This window comes from Psittacula echo (genome assembly GCF_963264785.1).
Source record: "Psittacula echo genome assembly, chromosome: 9".
Taxonomy (NCBI): Eukaryota; Metazoa; Chordata; class Aves; order Psittaciformes; family Psittacidae; genus Psittacula; species Psittacula echo.
This window is the reverse complement of record NC_137745.1, coordinates 14159094-14173073: the sequence shown is the minus strand read 5'-3', so window position 1 is coordinate 14173073 and position 13980 is coordinate 14159094. Positions and strand designations below refer to the sequence as shown.

At 39.8% G+C, this 13980-nt stretch overlaps 1 protein-coding gene across 2 annotated transcripts in view; it reads left to right on the top strand.

Moving 5' to 3' along the window:
- RAD18 (RAD18 E3 ubiquitin protein ligase) overlaps window positions 1-13980 on the top strand; it is a 58787-nt gene that overhangs the window by 8847 nt on the left and 35960 nt on the right. For both annotated transcript variants that reach the window (XM_080625634.1, XM_080625633.1), the window contains exons 5-9: window positions 4068-4423; window positions 6548-6647; window positions 8975-9159; window positions 12913-12989; window positions 13695-13755. In XM_080625634.1, coding sequence (XP_080481760.1) covers window positions 4068-4423; window positions 6548-6647; window positions 8975-9159; window positions 12913-12989; window positions 13695-13755 — 779 coding nt within the window. The remainder of the gene's footprint in view (window positions 1-4067; window positions 4424-6547; window positions 6648-8974; window positions 9160-12912; window positions 12990-13694; window positions 13756-13980) is intronic.

Below are 13980 nucleotides of genomic sequence, written 5' to 3'. Positions count from 1 at the left end.
AAGAAGTTTCTCAAGATGTCTGTGCTGTTACTAAAGCATGCCTGGCACAGAGTATGCTGTATACAGCATAGTAAGATAACCTTCCATTTTTAGTTGAACTAAAAGAAGTGTAACTCCCTGTCCTAACCCAAACTGGTGGTTAAAGAGCATGGGTCTCAGAGAAGGATTTGGGTAGTAGTTGTAACACTGTGTTAGGACTTACTAACACTTGGTTGATGCATCTTTCAGCCTTTAAAGGGTGCTGCTCCTGCTCTTAAGTGGAGGTTTGTCACCTGCGACGCATTTACTGCTTTTGTGCCAGGAAGGTAAAACTGTATCTGTTAAAACCTTTCAGAACTGATAGCAGCCTGTTAAATTCCTGAGTATAACAGGTAGTGTTGAAAACTGCATGTAAAACACAGAGCTTTGAAAATTGTGTTGTCTTCTGGTTAACTGGTAGAATCAATTTCCAGATAAGCTGGACAGTCTGCTGAGGGTAGAGGTTGGGATTCTCCATCAAGTGCATGCTTTTTCTTGACTGCTGTCTCTGAATGCGGGATGAGTCTTCCAGTCTAGTCACACTCGTCCCAGTTGCTCCAATGACAGCTGTCAGAATCTCTGTGAGTAATGAGCAGTTTGAGTAACTCACTCTGGTGGCAATGGAGTGGAGTGGCAGTTGATAAAGGTACTATCAGAGAGCATTTGGCTGTGTGAGGGGTGCCTGTAGTCCTCTGGCTCTTCCATCCCTGGGCTGTGGTGTGCTTGGGTGTGGGGTGCCAGTTTGGGGGGACCACTAGATGTCATTGCACAGCCAGTGAAGCTCCTAAGTGGGTCCAAAATACCACACTCTGGGAAAAGCCAGTCTGGAGCTTTCTTTTTTTTTGAATTTAGTACTAGCATTTTATGCGGTTTCCCACCAAAAAAGAAAAAAGGCGTACAGAGATTTCATGTGTGTTTTGGCAAACAAGTTTTCATATTCTCGTCCTAGTGTTCTTTCCATTGATTCTGTGCCAAGATCAGATCCTTTCAGAAAGTCTATTCCTAAGTTTGTTCTTCAACACGAAGATTATTGGCATGATTATTTGCAGACCAATGATGTAATTAAAGCAACCTTTATTATCAAATTATTGTTAGGATAAATTTGGGGTTTTATATTGCACATCCAGTTTCTCTGTTTTATACCAGATCATATTTTATTGAGACAACTGTTACTACAAAACCTGAAATCTCTGTTCAGAAGGTTTCTCTGTTCCGGCTGCCTTCATACAAATGTTAACAACTTATATTTGAAGTGAGATGGTCCTCCTTTGGGTAGTCCATCCTGTCAGCCCTGGAGCACCTCTCCTGAGATCAGAAGTCTATCCTTTTGCATAGGACACATTGTAAAGATGCCGAGCTTTGCACTCTGAGCCTTTTGCTGGGTATCTGCTGCCTGCTTCTGTTGGCCTCTGAGCTGCTGGCCTCCCTCCAGCCCTTGGAATTGCTCAGCTGCCCGTTGCTTAGGTTTGCAGTCCGCCTGGGTCCAGGCTCACCTCCAAGCATGTGTACTGGGCTAGTGGCCTTCCTGAGGGACATATCAGGCTACTAAAGTCTCTGCATTGGAGAATTCAAGGGACTATGAGCTGTACTGTTGTGATACTTCTTGAGAAAGAAGTGTTGAGAAGAAGATACATGAACCAGTTTGAAGTCTGGTGAAAAGATAAGCTGATGTGAAGTTTGAATTTTAGGAGTGTTGTCAGCTAGTGGGGACACACTGGGAAATACAGTTTGGTTAGTGAATGATGTTGTGGAAAAATTAGCTGACTTAATTGGTAGTTACAAATAGTAGAATGTGTTACTTTGACAAGAGGAGGAGCTCTCAAAAATAATGGAAATACACTGAAAAGATGAAGATGATCAGTTGTATTCTCTAGATTAAGACAGTGAATATAGGCAATGGGCTAGTTGTTCAGTTATTTTTGCCTTTTGGGGCTGTATTGTTCTTTATTTTATGGGAAAACTAAACTGATATGATGCCAATGATTGCATTTATGGATCTGTTCTGTGTTATCTGAGCCATGCAGAATTTAGCTTGCTGTAGCATTAGCATAGGATGCTGGGCTTTTGTGCAAAAAATGGTTGCTTAACAGCCATAAAGAATTATATGATAAGGCTATGTGTTGACTTTGATCAGCTACTTTAATGATAGGCTGCCTGTATGAAAAGCTGGGGGAGTCAGAAGAAACAGATACTTTTTATATAACCATAACATGAACTCCTTGTATAAAGAGGGGAATAATGTTAAAAAAGTCTATCTTTGGTAGACTACCCAGCTGCTTCCTTTTGAGGATTAAAGTTTGCCTGAGTGAGTTAGGAATAAAAGGCAACAAAGTTTGTTCGATTTTGAACCTGATCGTAGAATATAACCATCTGTGATGTGACAAGTGTTTGGAGGCTATAGTTGTTACCCTTAAGTAGAAGAAGATAGTGCATTTATCTGCAGTAAAATGAGATATTTTGTCTGTCAGTTATTGCTGCTAAAGCTGTGTTGAGCAATGATACGCTGTCAGACATTTCTAGTACTTCTGGATGAAATACACCCCTTATAAACAGCAAATGTGAGGTGGGAGTGGGACAGGGCTGTGTGAAGGCACTGTCTTTATGTTCCCATTAACTAGCTCCTGAGGTCCCCATGGAGCTGATCCTATGTCAACAGTAGCTAGACCACTCTGTGTCCGTGTCAGCCGGGGGATTAACCTCCTTAAAACCTTCCAGTCCATATCTAGGCATGAGCAGACAGAAAAAACATAGTTTTGCTGCCACACTTAATTGCACTTGTTTGCACTGCAGAAAGTCAGGGAGTTCTGGGACAGATGTGGATTGCCACTGACAGATGTGGTCACTGCATCCAGTAAGCCAGGAAACTTAAACTCCAAATCAGCCTTCTGGATCTGGCTTGACTATAGACTGTTGCAGGTGTTCAGTTGTCGTGGTGGTTCACCCTCTTAAACTGGCAGTATTGTGGGGTTACCCGATGACTTATGTGAACTTCTCTTTAAAAGTTATATGTACAGACAGTTCGTAATTAGTTGTTCTTCTTAGATACAAAAAATCTTTACCTTAAGACTTAGAAGTTTTCTGAGTACTTACCCAATACTGAAATGTCTTCAACTGTGAAATCTGAGAGCATAGATGCATTTCAGACTTCTTATGGGCCTTGTGTTGTCATGAAAGTGCTGTAAGAGATAATTTTATGGCAGTGCCTATTCTGTAGGTACATCACCCACAGTCCTCTGTTCAAGTTGAGGACCTACAGATGTTCTGCTTTCAGAGGCTTTGTCACGCCTCGTGCAGTGGATTGTGTCTCAGTCAAAGCTGTAAAGCTGTGGCATTTAAATAAAGAGCATGCACTTCCTGAGCAATGGCAGTACTAAAAATCCTAGTGCTTGAAAAAGTCAGTGTGTTACAGAAGGAGGAGGACACTTGGTGTTACAGACTTGTTTGTGGTCTTTAGGGGCTATGCATTCATATCTGAGGGACCCCAAGCATCTTGTGCAGTTGTAGTTACTAGTACACAGGGTTGGTCTCTTGGGAGAAGTGAACACCATCCGCATTGTCCTTAACACATCCCTTAATACAAGGATACTGTTCTCGCTTAATTTGTCTTCGATCGAGTTGTATAAAATATATGGTAAAATAAACAGGATTCTGCAAAGAAACCTGGCGCAGGGGAAGGAATAAAAAGTATAAGGAAGAAGTTCTTTACCGTGAGGGTGGTGAGGCACTGGAACAGGTTGCCCAAAGAAATGGCGGATGCTGTGTTCTGTGTGGTGTTTTGAGAGGCATTTTGTTATAGTTGCAAAGTGCAATATATTTTGTTTGAAAATCAGGAAGCTGTTTTTTAGGCTCTGTAGAGCGTGGTGAGGCTCAGCTGGCATGCTCCTTGTTTGTGTGGGCTAGCAATTCCCCAGTGCTGTGTGTGTGCAAGGAAGAGAGGGAGGAAGGAATGGAGGAAAAGCTCCATCTGTTTTTGTTCTGGTTTCTTCTCAAAGAAAAAGCTAATACTATCCAATGTGGCTAACTACGTATTGTCTTCTGGATGCTTCTAGACAACAGCTGTTCCAGTTTTTCTTGGATACTCCACTGATTTCATCTCCATTGGCCTGTAGCAGGCATTCAGCTGGCAAAAGCCACGTTAAGAGTTCTGTATCTTGGACAGTTATAAAAGAAGAGGTGCCAGTGATTGGCAGTTTCTTGACAAAGGAAGAAGTTTGCACCTCAACAAAGGCAGACGGCCTGGCACAAACAGATGAGAAGAGTTTGAAAACTGAGGAACACCGTGACCTTTACAGCAGTTCTGCAGAGGTTGATGGTAAAGACAATGAAGTGGGATCACAGGAGAGTCCCGAGTGCACCAAAAGTCAGGAAAAGCCTTCTACATCTGTAGTAAAAGTAGTCAGGAAAGGTGAGATGCTTAATTTTTGTTTCTGCCCGGTTTTCTGCCCCAAGTCCATGGCTGTGGTTGGCTGCGTGCTTTAGAGGACCTTCAGTACTTGACATTAATCTCCTTTCTCTGCATTGTTCTCCCTTGCATTGGCACGTTCAGATGGTTCTCGTATAACTGGACTATGCTTCATTCAGATTACTGCTTATGTGAGGCAGCTCTGCTACAAGCATATCTTGACGAGGAAGTTTGGGCTGATGCCAAGTAATTAAATGGAGTTGAGTGCTTACAGATTCCTTTGCTTTGAGTAACAACTCTAAAAAAACAATAGTTGCACAACAGACTTAGTAAAACTGAAGTAATTTTCTTTTCTCCTTCCCGTTAATGACCATTTATTCTGCTCTTGTATTCTTAAGTAACCAGAAGCAAGGTATTTTATAATGTGTTTGTTATTTGAGAGGTGCACTCAAAATCAAAATGATCATGGCTTCAGTTTTGTTAATATTCCTATTCAAGCACTTTCCAGAAGAAAGTACTCTGCTTTATTCTTCTGTAATTCTACAGTGTTAAAATGAATTTATTTTGAAGCATGAAAATGCCTATTTGTACTAATAAACTACAATGAAATGACAGAATCCTCTTAGTTTTGACATGATGGCAGCCACCCCATTGACACAATTAAAAGCCTACATTAAAATAAAAGGCCATGTAGGAGTGCAACACTGATACTTGCTAGCTCATATTTATCTGTTCTTTTGTTTAACAATTTATTCAGCTGGAACTCTGAAGTTCATGTTTATTCATTAGCTGGATAAATACTGCTTAAAGATGTATTACAGCCAGAGAAGTAGCCATGTGAAAATGGCATCAAATTACTCAGAAGTTATGTTTCCAAGTTTTATGCATCAGACTTGTGTTAGTAATTTAAAACTCATATGAAATTTTACTGCTCATTTATTCTTGAGCAATTGAAAATTTCACTTGCTTACCATTTTATGGCCTTATTAAATCTTCAGGCATGCATTACATTGAAATTATTTCCACAAATGCAAAGTGGTTGGTCAAGCAATATCAATGAAAGACTTGAAATTGAGGCAGTGCTGAAGTGGTTTTAGTAAGCATTTTTTTCCCCCCCTGTTAAGAATTCAAACGTTACATCAAATACGATAATAGATAGCTCAGAACTATTGTGTTATGTTACTGTCCGCACTTCTTTCTTTATGTTATTTTTCAACCTTTGACTAGAATATGATGTCATGGGAGCCAGGAATTGTGAAGCAGTGTTACCAGATAACTCCTCAATTCCCACAAGATTTCAGTGTTTTTCATAGCTTGTGTTTTGCTTTGTCTTTTAAATCAAAACTGACTTCCTTCATACTGATACAGAGGCTGGCAGTTAAGAGAATCTCTTTCTCATGGTGTTCATTTAAAGTCAGCCTTTTGGTTTTGACATGATGTGATTACTAAAGATGAATATTTTAAATCTGTGGTTTTTGACTGTTTTTACAGGTAATGTTTATAGCTGCTTCTTGAAAATAAGATGCAAGAGGAATTCAGAGTTGAGTGGGACTATACCATAGAGCACTTGAGCTTCTGAGCCTGTCACACAATGTACTTATCTATTCTAAGAAATGAGTATGAGGCATGGTCGGATGGTAGGATTCCTGTGAGGCTGAGTTAACTTGTGTCTTGACGATCCTCTTGAGAACCATAGATTGAGAACATTATGTTAATGTGCATAAAGTTTGTGCTATAGTCTTTTATCAAAATGAAGCAGCTTCCTTTATTTAGGAATGAAATACCACAAAAATGAAGACCAATAGCACAGAAATATGCTGATGTCTATATGAGCCTCTAGGTTTCCATGTAGTATGTATGTTATTCTAGATTTTTATTAGTGATTTCATTCCATCTGACTGCAGGGAAGATGAGAGTCATTCTGATAATTACACAGAGAGAGAAGTAAGTGTTCTGGAATGAAAATGAGAGCTAAAAATGAAGATTCTGAATAGACATGCCATATCTTTAAGAAAAAGAAATCTGGAATTTTCATTTTCTTCTATCAACAATAAGCTTTTTCAGATGAAAACATTTGCTCTTTGCTGTAATATACACAATAGTAAATTCCTTCCCCCTTGCTTTCAGTGGATTGTCCTGTTTGTGCGGTTGCTATTCCAGAGGAATACATAAACAAACATCTAGATACCTGCTTGACAAGAGAAGAGAAGAAGGACTGCCTCAGAAGGTAAGAAGCAACTTTAAGAACTTGTATATGCATGCAGACATTTTCCTGTGTTGCTTAAATAAGGAATACTAGTTGATGGATTATAGTATTGTGTTTCTTCATTACCTGCTGTATAGATCATTCTGAAATCATTGTATAAATATGATCATGGTGATTTTTTCCCTCTCAAGAAAGTATGCAGATTGCCAGCAGAATTACTTTTTGGCTTTTAGTGGCGGGAAACACTGGACAATGTTTTAAAGTACTCAACATGGAGAAAACTTAGCCTGTACGTTATTCTTGTCTGGTTTCTGTCACTGACATTAAAATTCCATTCAATGAGTTATTCCCATTTTTCACTTGGTGAATGGGTTGCTTCCCTCAATTCAGATATTCCAGAAGACAATTGCTTCACTAGCTGTCAAGTTAAAATAAAAATTGCACCTTACTCTGCTTACTGTGGTTCTTTTCAAGCTGCCCCAGTCAAGGTTGTTTCTTTAAGATCTCAATGTCCACAAGATTAATGCATGCCTTTAGCTTTATGCCTTCGCCCTAGAATTTCTCAGGGCTGCCACAGTCACATCAGAAGTGTAGATTTCAGTTTGTTTTACTTATGAGCATAAATTTATGCTGTTACTATTTCTAACTGATCAGACTTAAGGACTGTGAAGGACTTTTAATGCACACTTGTATTTCCCGTTCCTCTGAACCTTCCTTGACTTAGAAAGTAGTTTTACGTTAAAGCTCTTGTTTTGCACAGTGCTTACAGTGCAGTCTATAGGCTTTAAGGACTTTGAAGGTGAATAAATGGTAAATTAATACTGAAATCTGATGTTACATCCTAATTTTCATTGGGATGTTTTTAGTCAGTTTTTTTTCTGTATTCTTAATGAATGGAAATAAAAGCCAGATCTTTCTTTGGTGTCAAGGCCATGTCCCTAACAGAAATTTAAATTTTGCTTATTTTATCTACTCTGCTTGGATCTTAAGAACGTATTATGCAAGATGCTTCTCCTTAGGGACCTCCTGTTTTGTGTGTTAAATGCTGGCTTTTGGCAATACATTTGTTTTATGGCTGTGTTGTGCTGTTACCGAAACTCGAACATCTCTAGCTCTTCTCTGAGGAATTTTAGCTCTGTTTATTCTCAAATTAGGAGCACATGGCATGCTCTTTTAACAGTTGAGCAGCGTTTCAGTGAAACTGATTTAGTCCCCAAAACCTGCACGGGAGTAATTACAATAGGTAAGTGCATGTTCACAAAGGACGCGCTATGTTTCTTAAGAATTGGGGAAAAACCCCACCAACATTAAGCTTCAAAACCATTGTGAACTGTTCTCACAAAGCTCTCTGGTAGCAAAGCTGTTATCACTCATTTGGGTCATTCTGCTGGTGAATTGTAATATGTACATGTCTAAATGCTGTTCTTCTATAACAAATCATGTAAGTTGAAGATGAGTGAGGCAGTAGATGGATTTGGGCACCTTTGTACCTAGTTTAAGTGTATTTCTCCAGGAGGTGTAGGGAAGACTGGGCTAATTTGTGCAGAAGGAAACTGTTCTGCTAATATTAGATGACAAAAATTGTAATAGGACTTGAATTTTCTGTGGCAGTTTCCTGTAACTGAGATGTTTTCCCTAGCTGTGCCAAGAACGTTGAGTTCTGACATAAGGCAGTATGAAGGAGTAAATTTTGGTTTTAGATGTTACTCATCTGAGAGCACTATTAGTTCTTTTTAATGTCACTTTCTGCATTACCAGATTACCCTTCTGTTAGATGGGAACTATAGATTTGCTTTCAGGTACATGACTATCTTTCTCAAAGTAATTTTCCCAGAAAGCTGAAAAATCTCCTAATTCAAGTATTGGCTTGCAGTTTTAATGCTTTAAAACTTCACCAGCTGATTCAGCTAAGACATGGCCAGTATTTGGGTGGAAAACCTGTGTTTTAGCAATCTGAATTCAGTATACCTCCTCTTGAACACAGAGAAAATATAAGGCTTGATCCTAATAAAGGTGGACAATACTGTGTTTGCTGATGTGATTCTGAAGCCTTTGCTGTAGATATTAAAAACTGACCCTCAGGGCTAGTTACCTGAGTAGTTTTGCATCATTTCCTACAGAAAATTAGATGAGATCTATTGCTTTCTGCACGTTTGAAATGTTCTTTGTGGTAGATAGAAAAGGTGTTCTGGTTTCTAGAGCTGTTGCCATTGCATCTGTGATGTGCTGTGTCTGTCATGACTGAAATGATTCTTTCAGGTATTTCTTGCCTAGAGTAGATGAAATACCCTGTCAACATATAAATCAGTATTTTTATTTTCATAGTTTGTTTCCTTTTCCTTTTGCAGTTCTGCTAACAAAAGGAAGCCTATGTCTAAAGTTGTTTACAACTTGCTCTCTGATCGTGATTTAAAGAAGAAGCTAAAGGAACACGGTCTGTCTACCCGTGGGACCCGACAACAGCTGATTAAAAGACACCAAGAATTTGTGCACATGTACAACGCTCAGTGTGATTCTCTAAATCCCAAATCAGGTAAGTTAGAAAGTCTAGGAAAGTTATTACCACTGCAAGCTATTTGTATGCATTGCTTCTGCTCTCACGGAGGAATAAGGCTGGTTTCTGTATCTGGGGAAAACTGGAGCTGGAAGAATTTATCTTGTATTAATCTTGGTTTATGCAATAAAAGGAAATGTAATGAAAACCAGAAACGTGTGGCTCTACTCTGGAAGTATCCAGCAAGGATGTACATTTGTATTGAAGTTCTTTTGATACTTCCTGGTTTATGAACCCTGTTCTGAAAAATGTTCTGTGTTTTTATTGACTTTAATGAGTGTCTCCAATTTAGGCTTTGAGGCTTTTAGTCAAAAAATTGGAAGTACCTGAAGTTCTTAGCGAGTGAATGGATTAGTAATTTATCTTTTGTTCTGAAGTTATTCTCTTCTTCATATACACTGAGACTTTCATATTTTTGTTGGATTTAATTTCAAAATTAGGTATCTTTTTGGAGATGACAGGTAAGGGTAGAAAGAATTAACAGGAAAGTGTTAAACATTTTGCTGTAGTTTATATCAGTTTGGGTGCTTGGCAGTATTTTTATACAGTTAAACTCAGACTATATATAAATAGCTATATGGGATAAGGAGAATGTGTTTTAGTCTCTAATGTGAGTGCAATATAAACTCCCTTTAAGCAACCATCTATTGTTTGTGTGTGCTTAGGCTTAATGCTTGAAAAATGCCAGGGCTGGAACAGGGAGGATGAGATCCGAGTAAGGTATTTGTGCTGCCGGCAGCGTGGCCATATTTTAGATTTGGAATAGCATGCATGAGCTAGAGGGAGATCTGTCCCAGCTCCTCTTGTTGTATTGTTTTGTACAAGATGAATACATGCATCTTTTTTAAAGGTCTGGCATTTGTCATCTCAGTTCAGTTCTCCAGGCGATACAACTGACACCACAAATACACTGGCGCGTGTGGGTGAGAGACAGACACCAGGTTTCGCTATATTATTTTTTTATTTGATTAGAAGCTTTTGGCAAAGAATCCTTTTAAAGGAATTTCTAGCAGGATCATGTTCTGATATTTCTCTCCTGGGAGCTGCACAGCCGTTGGTGTCCTGGAGATTCTCATGTAGCTGGTATTGCATGTTCTGCACTGGTTTCAGGATGTTGCTTGCTGCCTGCTAGGTCTGTAGCGTAGGTCAGTCCTCCTGCTGGCAAGAGCTGGTCTCGGCTACTTCAGAAGTAGAGAGACGAGAAATATGCTTCTCACTCTCAGTTTGATCTCTTTTATTTTCATGTTTAGAGAGACTAAAATCCTGAAGCACAAGTTCACTGCTCCTTCCAGAAGCTCTAAACAATTCTGAATGTTTCTGTGTGTGTTGAAGGGCTCAGAAACTATTGGGACCAGATAAATTTTTTGTGGCAGTGGGATTGCCAGGAGCTGAATGAACAAGCAGGACAGCACAGTGAGCTGGGGGCCAAGGAGCTGCTCCTGCACAGCTGGGCTCAGCAGCAGACAGACACCACTGCAGGTGCACAGCTCAACTTCACATCTGTTGCTTGATTGTCTGCAACAGGAATAATTTGGAGCCAGCACCCTTGGAGAAGGCTGCCAGATTTAAACACATTAAAGCCCACTTAATTCATCAGTTATTTAACAAATATGACAGTATAGGGGAGTATTTATTTCAAGTGAATATTAAAAGCTCATCTGTTCATGCATATGTGGTTTTGTATGTGATCAGACGGTTGGAAATGCTGAATATCCACAACTTCTACTGTGGCATTTAGAAAGTAAAGTAGGTTTTTGGTGTTTAACTGCTTTACTAAACAGGCAGAACCACCAGATGCGGTGCTTTTTGGAAAATAGTCAGTCACTGAGGATTATAAATATGAATTTAGCAGCCAAACTGTAGGCTCCTGCTTTTTGAAACCTTGCTTTCACTTGCCAGCTCTTGGTCTGGAATGTGGGAGCAAGCTTATGAGAAAAGCAAGTTTGCAACCAACACTACTTGCTTTTTTGTTTTGCTTCTTTAACCATTTTAAGAGCTTGACTAAGGAGGTTAAGTGCCGCAGTGATTTAGGTGCCAAGTGTTCCTGCTTAGCTTGTGCCTAAATGCTTCCAAAAGTAAACATGCTTTCAAAAATTATTTTCTAGGACTTCAGAAAGTCTCTGGGATGGTAACCAGCACACAGAGTTAACATTGTGTTTCACTTCAGCAGTAAGAGAAGTTTAGGGAGTTTGTGGTTTAAGTCTGCAAGAACAGCACTTGCATCAGAATCTCAGTCATGCTAGGCTCTGTTAAACTTGGAAGTGTAGTTAAATGCTCTCAAAGAGTCTGTCCAAGTTCCCCCAGCAGCAGGAGTAGATATCCAGCAGGTCATGGAGGTGCTCTGTTGTCCGATGGCTGAACAGGAATGGAGCTGTTTTGAAATAGGGTAGAGTGGGCTGGTGAGGAGCCACTGCAGCTCCAGGAGAAGGGAAAGGAAAAGCCATGTAGCTGGGGCTGCGCTGCTGCTGGTATGCTGCAGCAAGGTCAGCATGAGGAATGGATGCTGGTACAACTGAAGCTTCATGTCTGCTCAGGGTGTGCAAGGGTTGGCTTTGTGCTGAGCTGCCTACTCTGTTAGTCCTTGGATGTGTTGGGAGGCAATTCTTCACTTGATGCTGGTGATGAAGTAGCACCAAGTTTCTTTGTGTTGTTCATCCGGGGCCTGCTAAATGAAGTTTCACTATGTGTGACAACGTAGTGACCTAAATAATGCAAACCTTCTACTGAGTTCTGGCTCAACACCTTCTTGTAAAGGGTGAATTATTAAACTTGCACTTAAGATGCAGACATGCATTTCCAGTGGTAGCAGTGAACTTGAAGTCACTATATAATATGAATAGCTGAGCTTCTGAGGAAGCATAGGTGCCAAATTCCTGGATTTTAAAACCAGTTTTGAACAGGTTTAATACCTCCCCAGCTAAGTAAGCTCTTGTTCTCTGGCTACTTTGCTGTCTAGTGAAAGTGTTTGTTTTAATAAATACCCACTGCTACCTAGTAGTGTGGTGAAAATGATTAAGTGTAGAAACAGATTTGTAAAAGGAAATGCCAAAATAAGCTCCTGCATAGCTGCAGTTTTGGTTAAAATGTTAATACACAGTTGTGTCTGTTTATATGCTTTTGATGTGTGCAACTTAATCATTAGTGTAGGTTGTAATTCATCTTTGAACTTGGACATAAGCCTTCAGACAGTTTCGTCTTGCCTTGGAAGGCAGTCCATGGAGGCAGAAGTAAGATAAACAGCAGATGTCATTGTTTTATCTTCCATTGAAAGATACATTGCAAAATGGAAACTGTTTTTTCTAAAAGACATACTAGAGTAAGATTCAGATGTAATTTGAAAAGACTACCTTTTCCCATTAATTTAATGCAAAGGAAATGCAGCAGTGGCTTGGGAGGTGGCTGAGCGCCAGGCACGGGGAAGCACAGCAGGGCTGCTGCAAGGCACCTCGGCCAAGGCCATGGCTCCTGACTATGCCTCCCAGTCCCAACTCTCCAGCACTGCCTCCCGTGCTCAGCTGCTACGGGTAGAAGTGGTTTCTCTGCAAGAACAAACGTCTGCTGAGCCCATGCTGAGTGGATTTGCTTGGGATCGGAATCTGAGTTCACAGTTGGAGAGCTAATGCTGGTTTGTCTCTTTATGGCTTAAATTCACAGTAGTTTCATTCAGTGCTGTTACATCTTCTTATCTAAGAGCTCCTGTTTTACTGATCCTTTTCTTGTATTTTCAAACAGTTGCAGAACTTGTTAAAGAGCTGGAAAACAATGAGAAGATCCGGCTTCAGCTTGAATTGAATAAACCTGGTGAAAGTGTAAGCTAATTATCTTTGTTTTCAGAGAGGGGGATGGTTAGGAGATATTGCAGAGTGGGTACTGAACATGTTTGCCCATCACTTTATTATGGGAATTTCCTGATTCCCAGATTGTATGTTGTAATTCACATATACCATATTATAATCAACATGATTTTCTCATACCACTCATTTGTCCTGGGCAATTCTTTGCGTACTGCTGATGTTTTTATGCCCAAACCATTTAAGTAGGAACATTTTTTGATGGAAAAAAAAAATTCTTGAGAAATGTTCCCCTTGGTGATATTGGAGGATTTTGACCCTCCATGGCACTGTGGGGAATATTTTGCTTCCTAGAATTCTGTAGGACTTAGATAGTAAATTCCTCGCTTCCTTGTCGGTAATAGCGCCTGTTCTTTTCCCATGACATATGATACTTTTGGGACTTTTGGAGTGTGTTTGTTGCATAGCATTAGGAAAGATTTTATGGTCCACACATGCTGGGTGTTATATGGGATGGCTGGGCTCAGTCCTGTTGACTTTATGAAAGCAAAGCAAGGCAGCATGTGTGCTTACTTTAAATATAGATTATTGTCTGCGGATGAGATGGTAGGAGCTGGTGGGGGTAAAACAGCTGATCCTTCATCCAGTTTTACGACTCTAGTTTCAAAGTGTGCAGCATTATCTTTTTGTTTCTGTAAATAAACACCTGTGTGATTTCTGTAGAGCTTGACCTTCACAAAGGACAAGACAGAGGAAGAAATAGATGAGATCCACTCTGACTATCGTAAGTAATAACAAGTTTCACTTCATTTTGCTTTTAAATTCACCTCCTTTTTCGTTTGTACTCAGAGGTTCATGCAAACTGGGTTATCAGTTGGCTGGTTCTATACTTTGTTAAAATTTGGGCTTGCAGCATATAAATCTGTGTGTATTAAATCACAAGTAAAAAAACCAAGACAAAACCAAACACAAAAACCAACAAACCAACAACCAGAAAAAGCCCCAACAA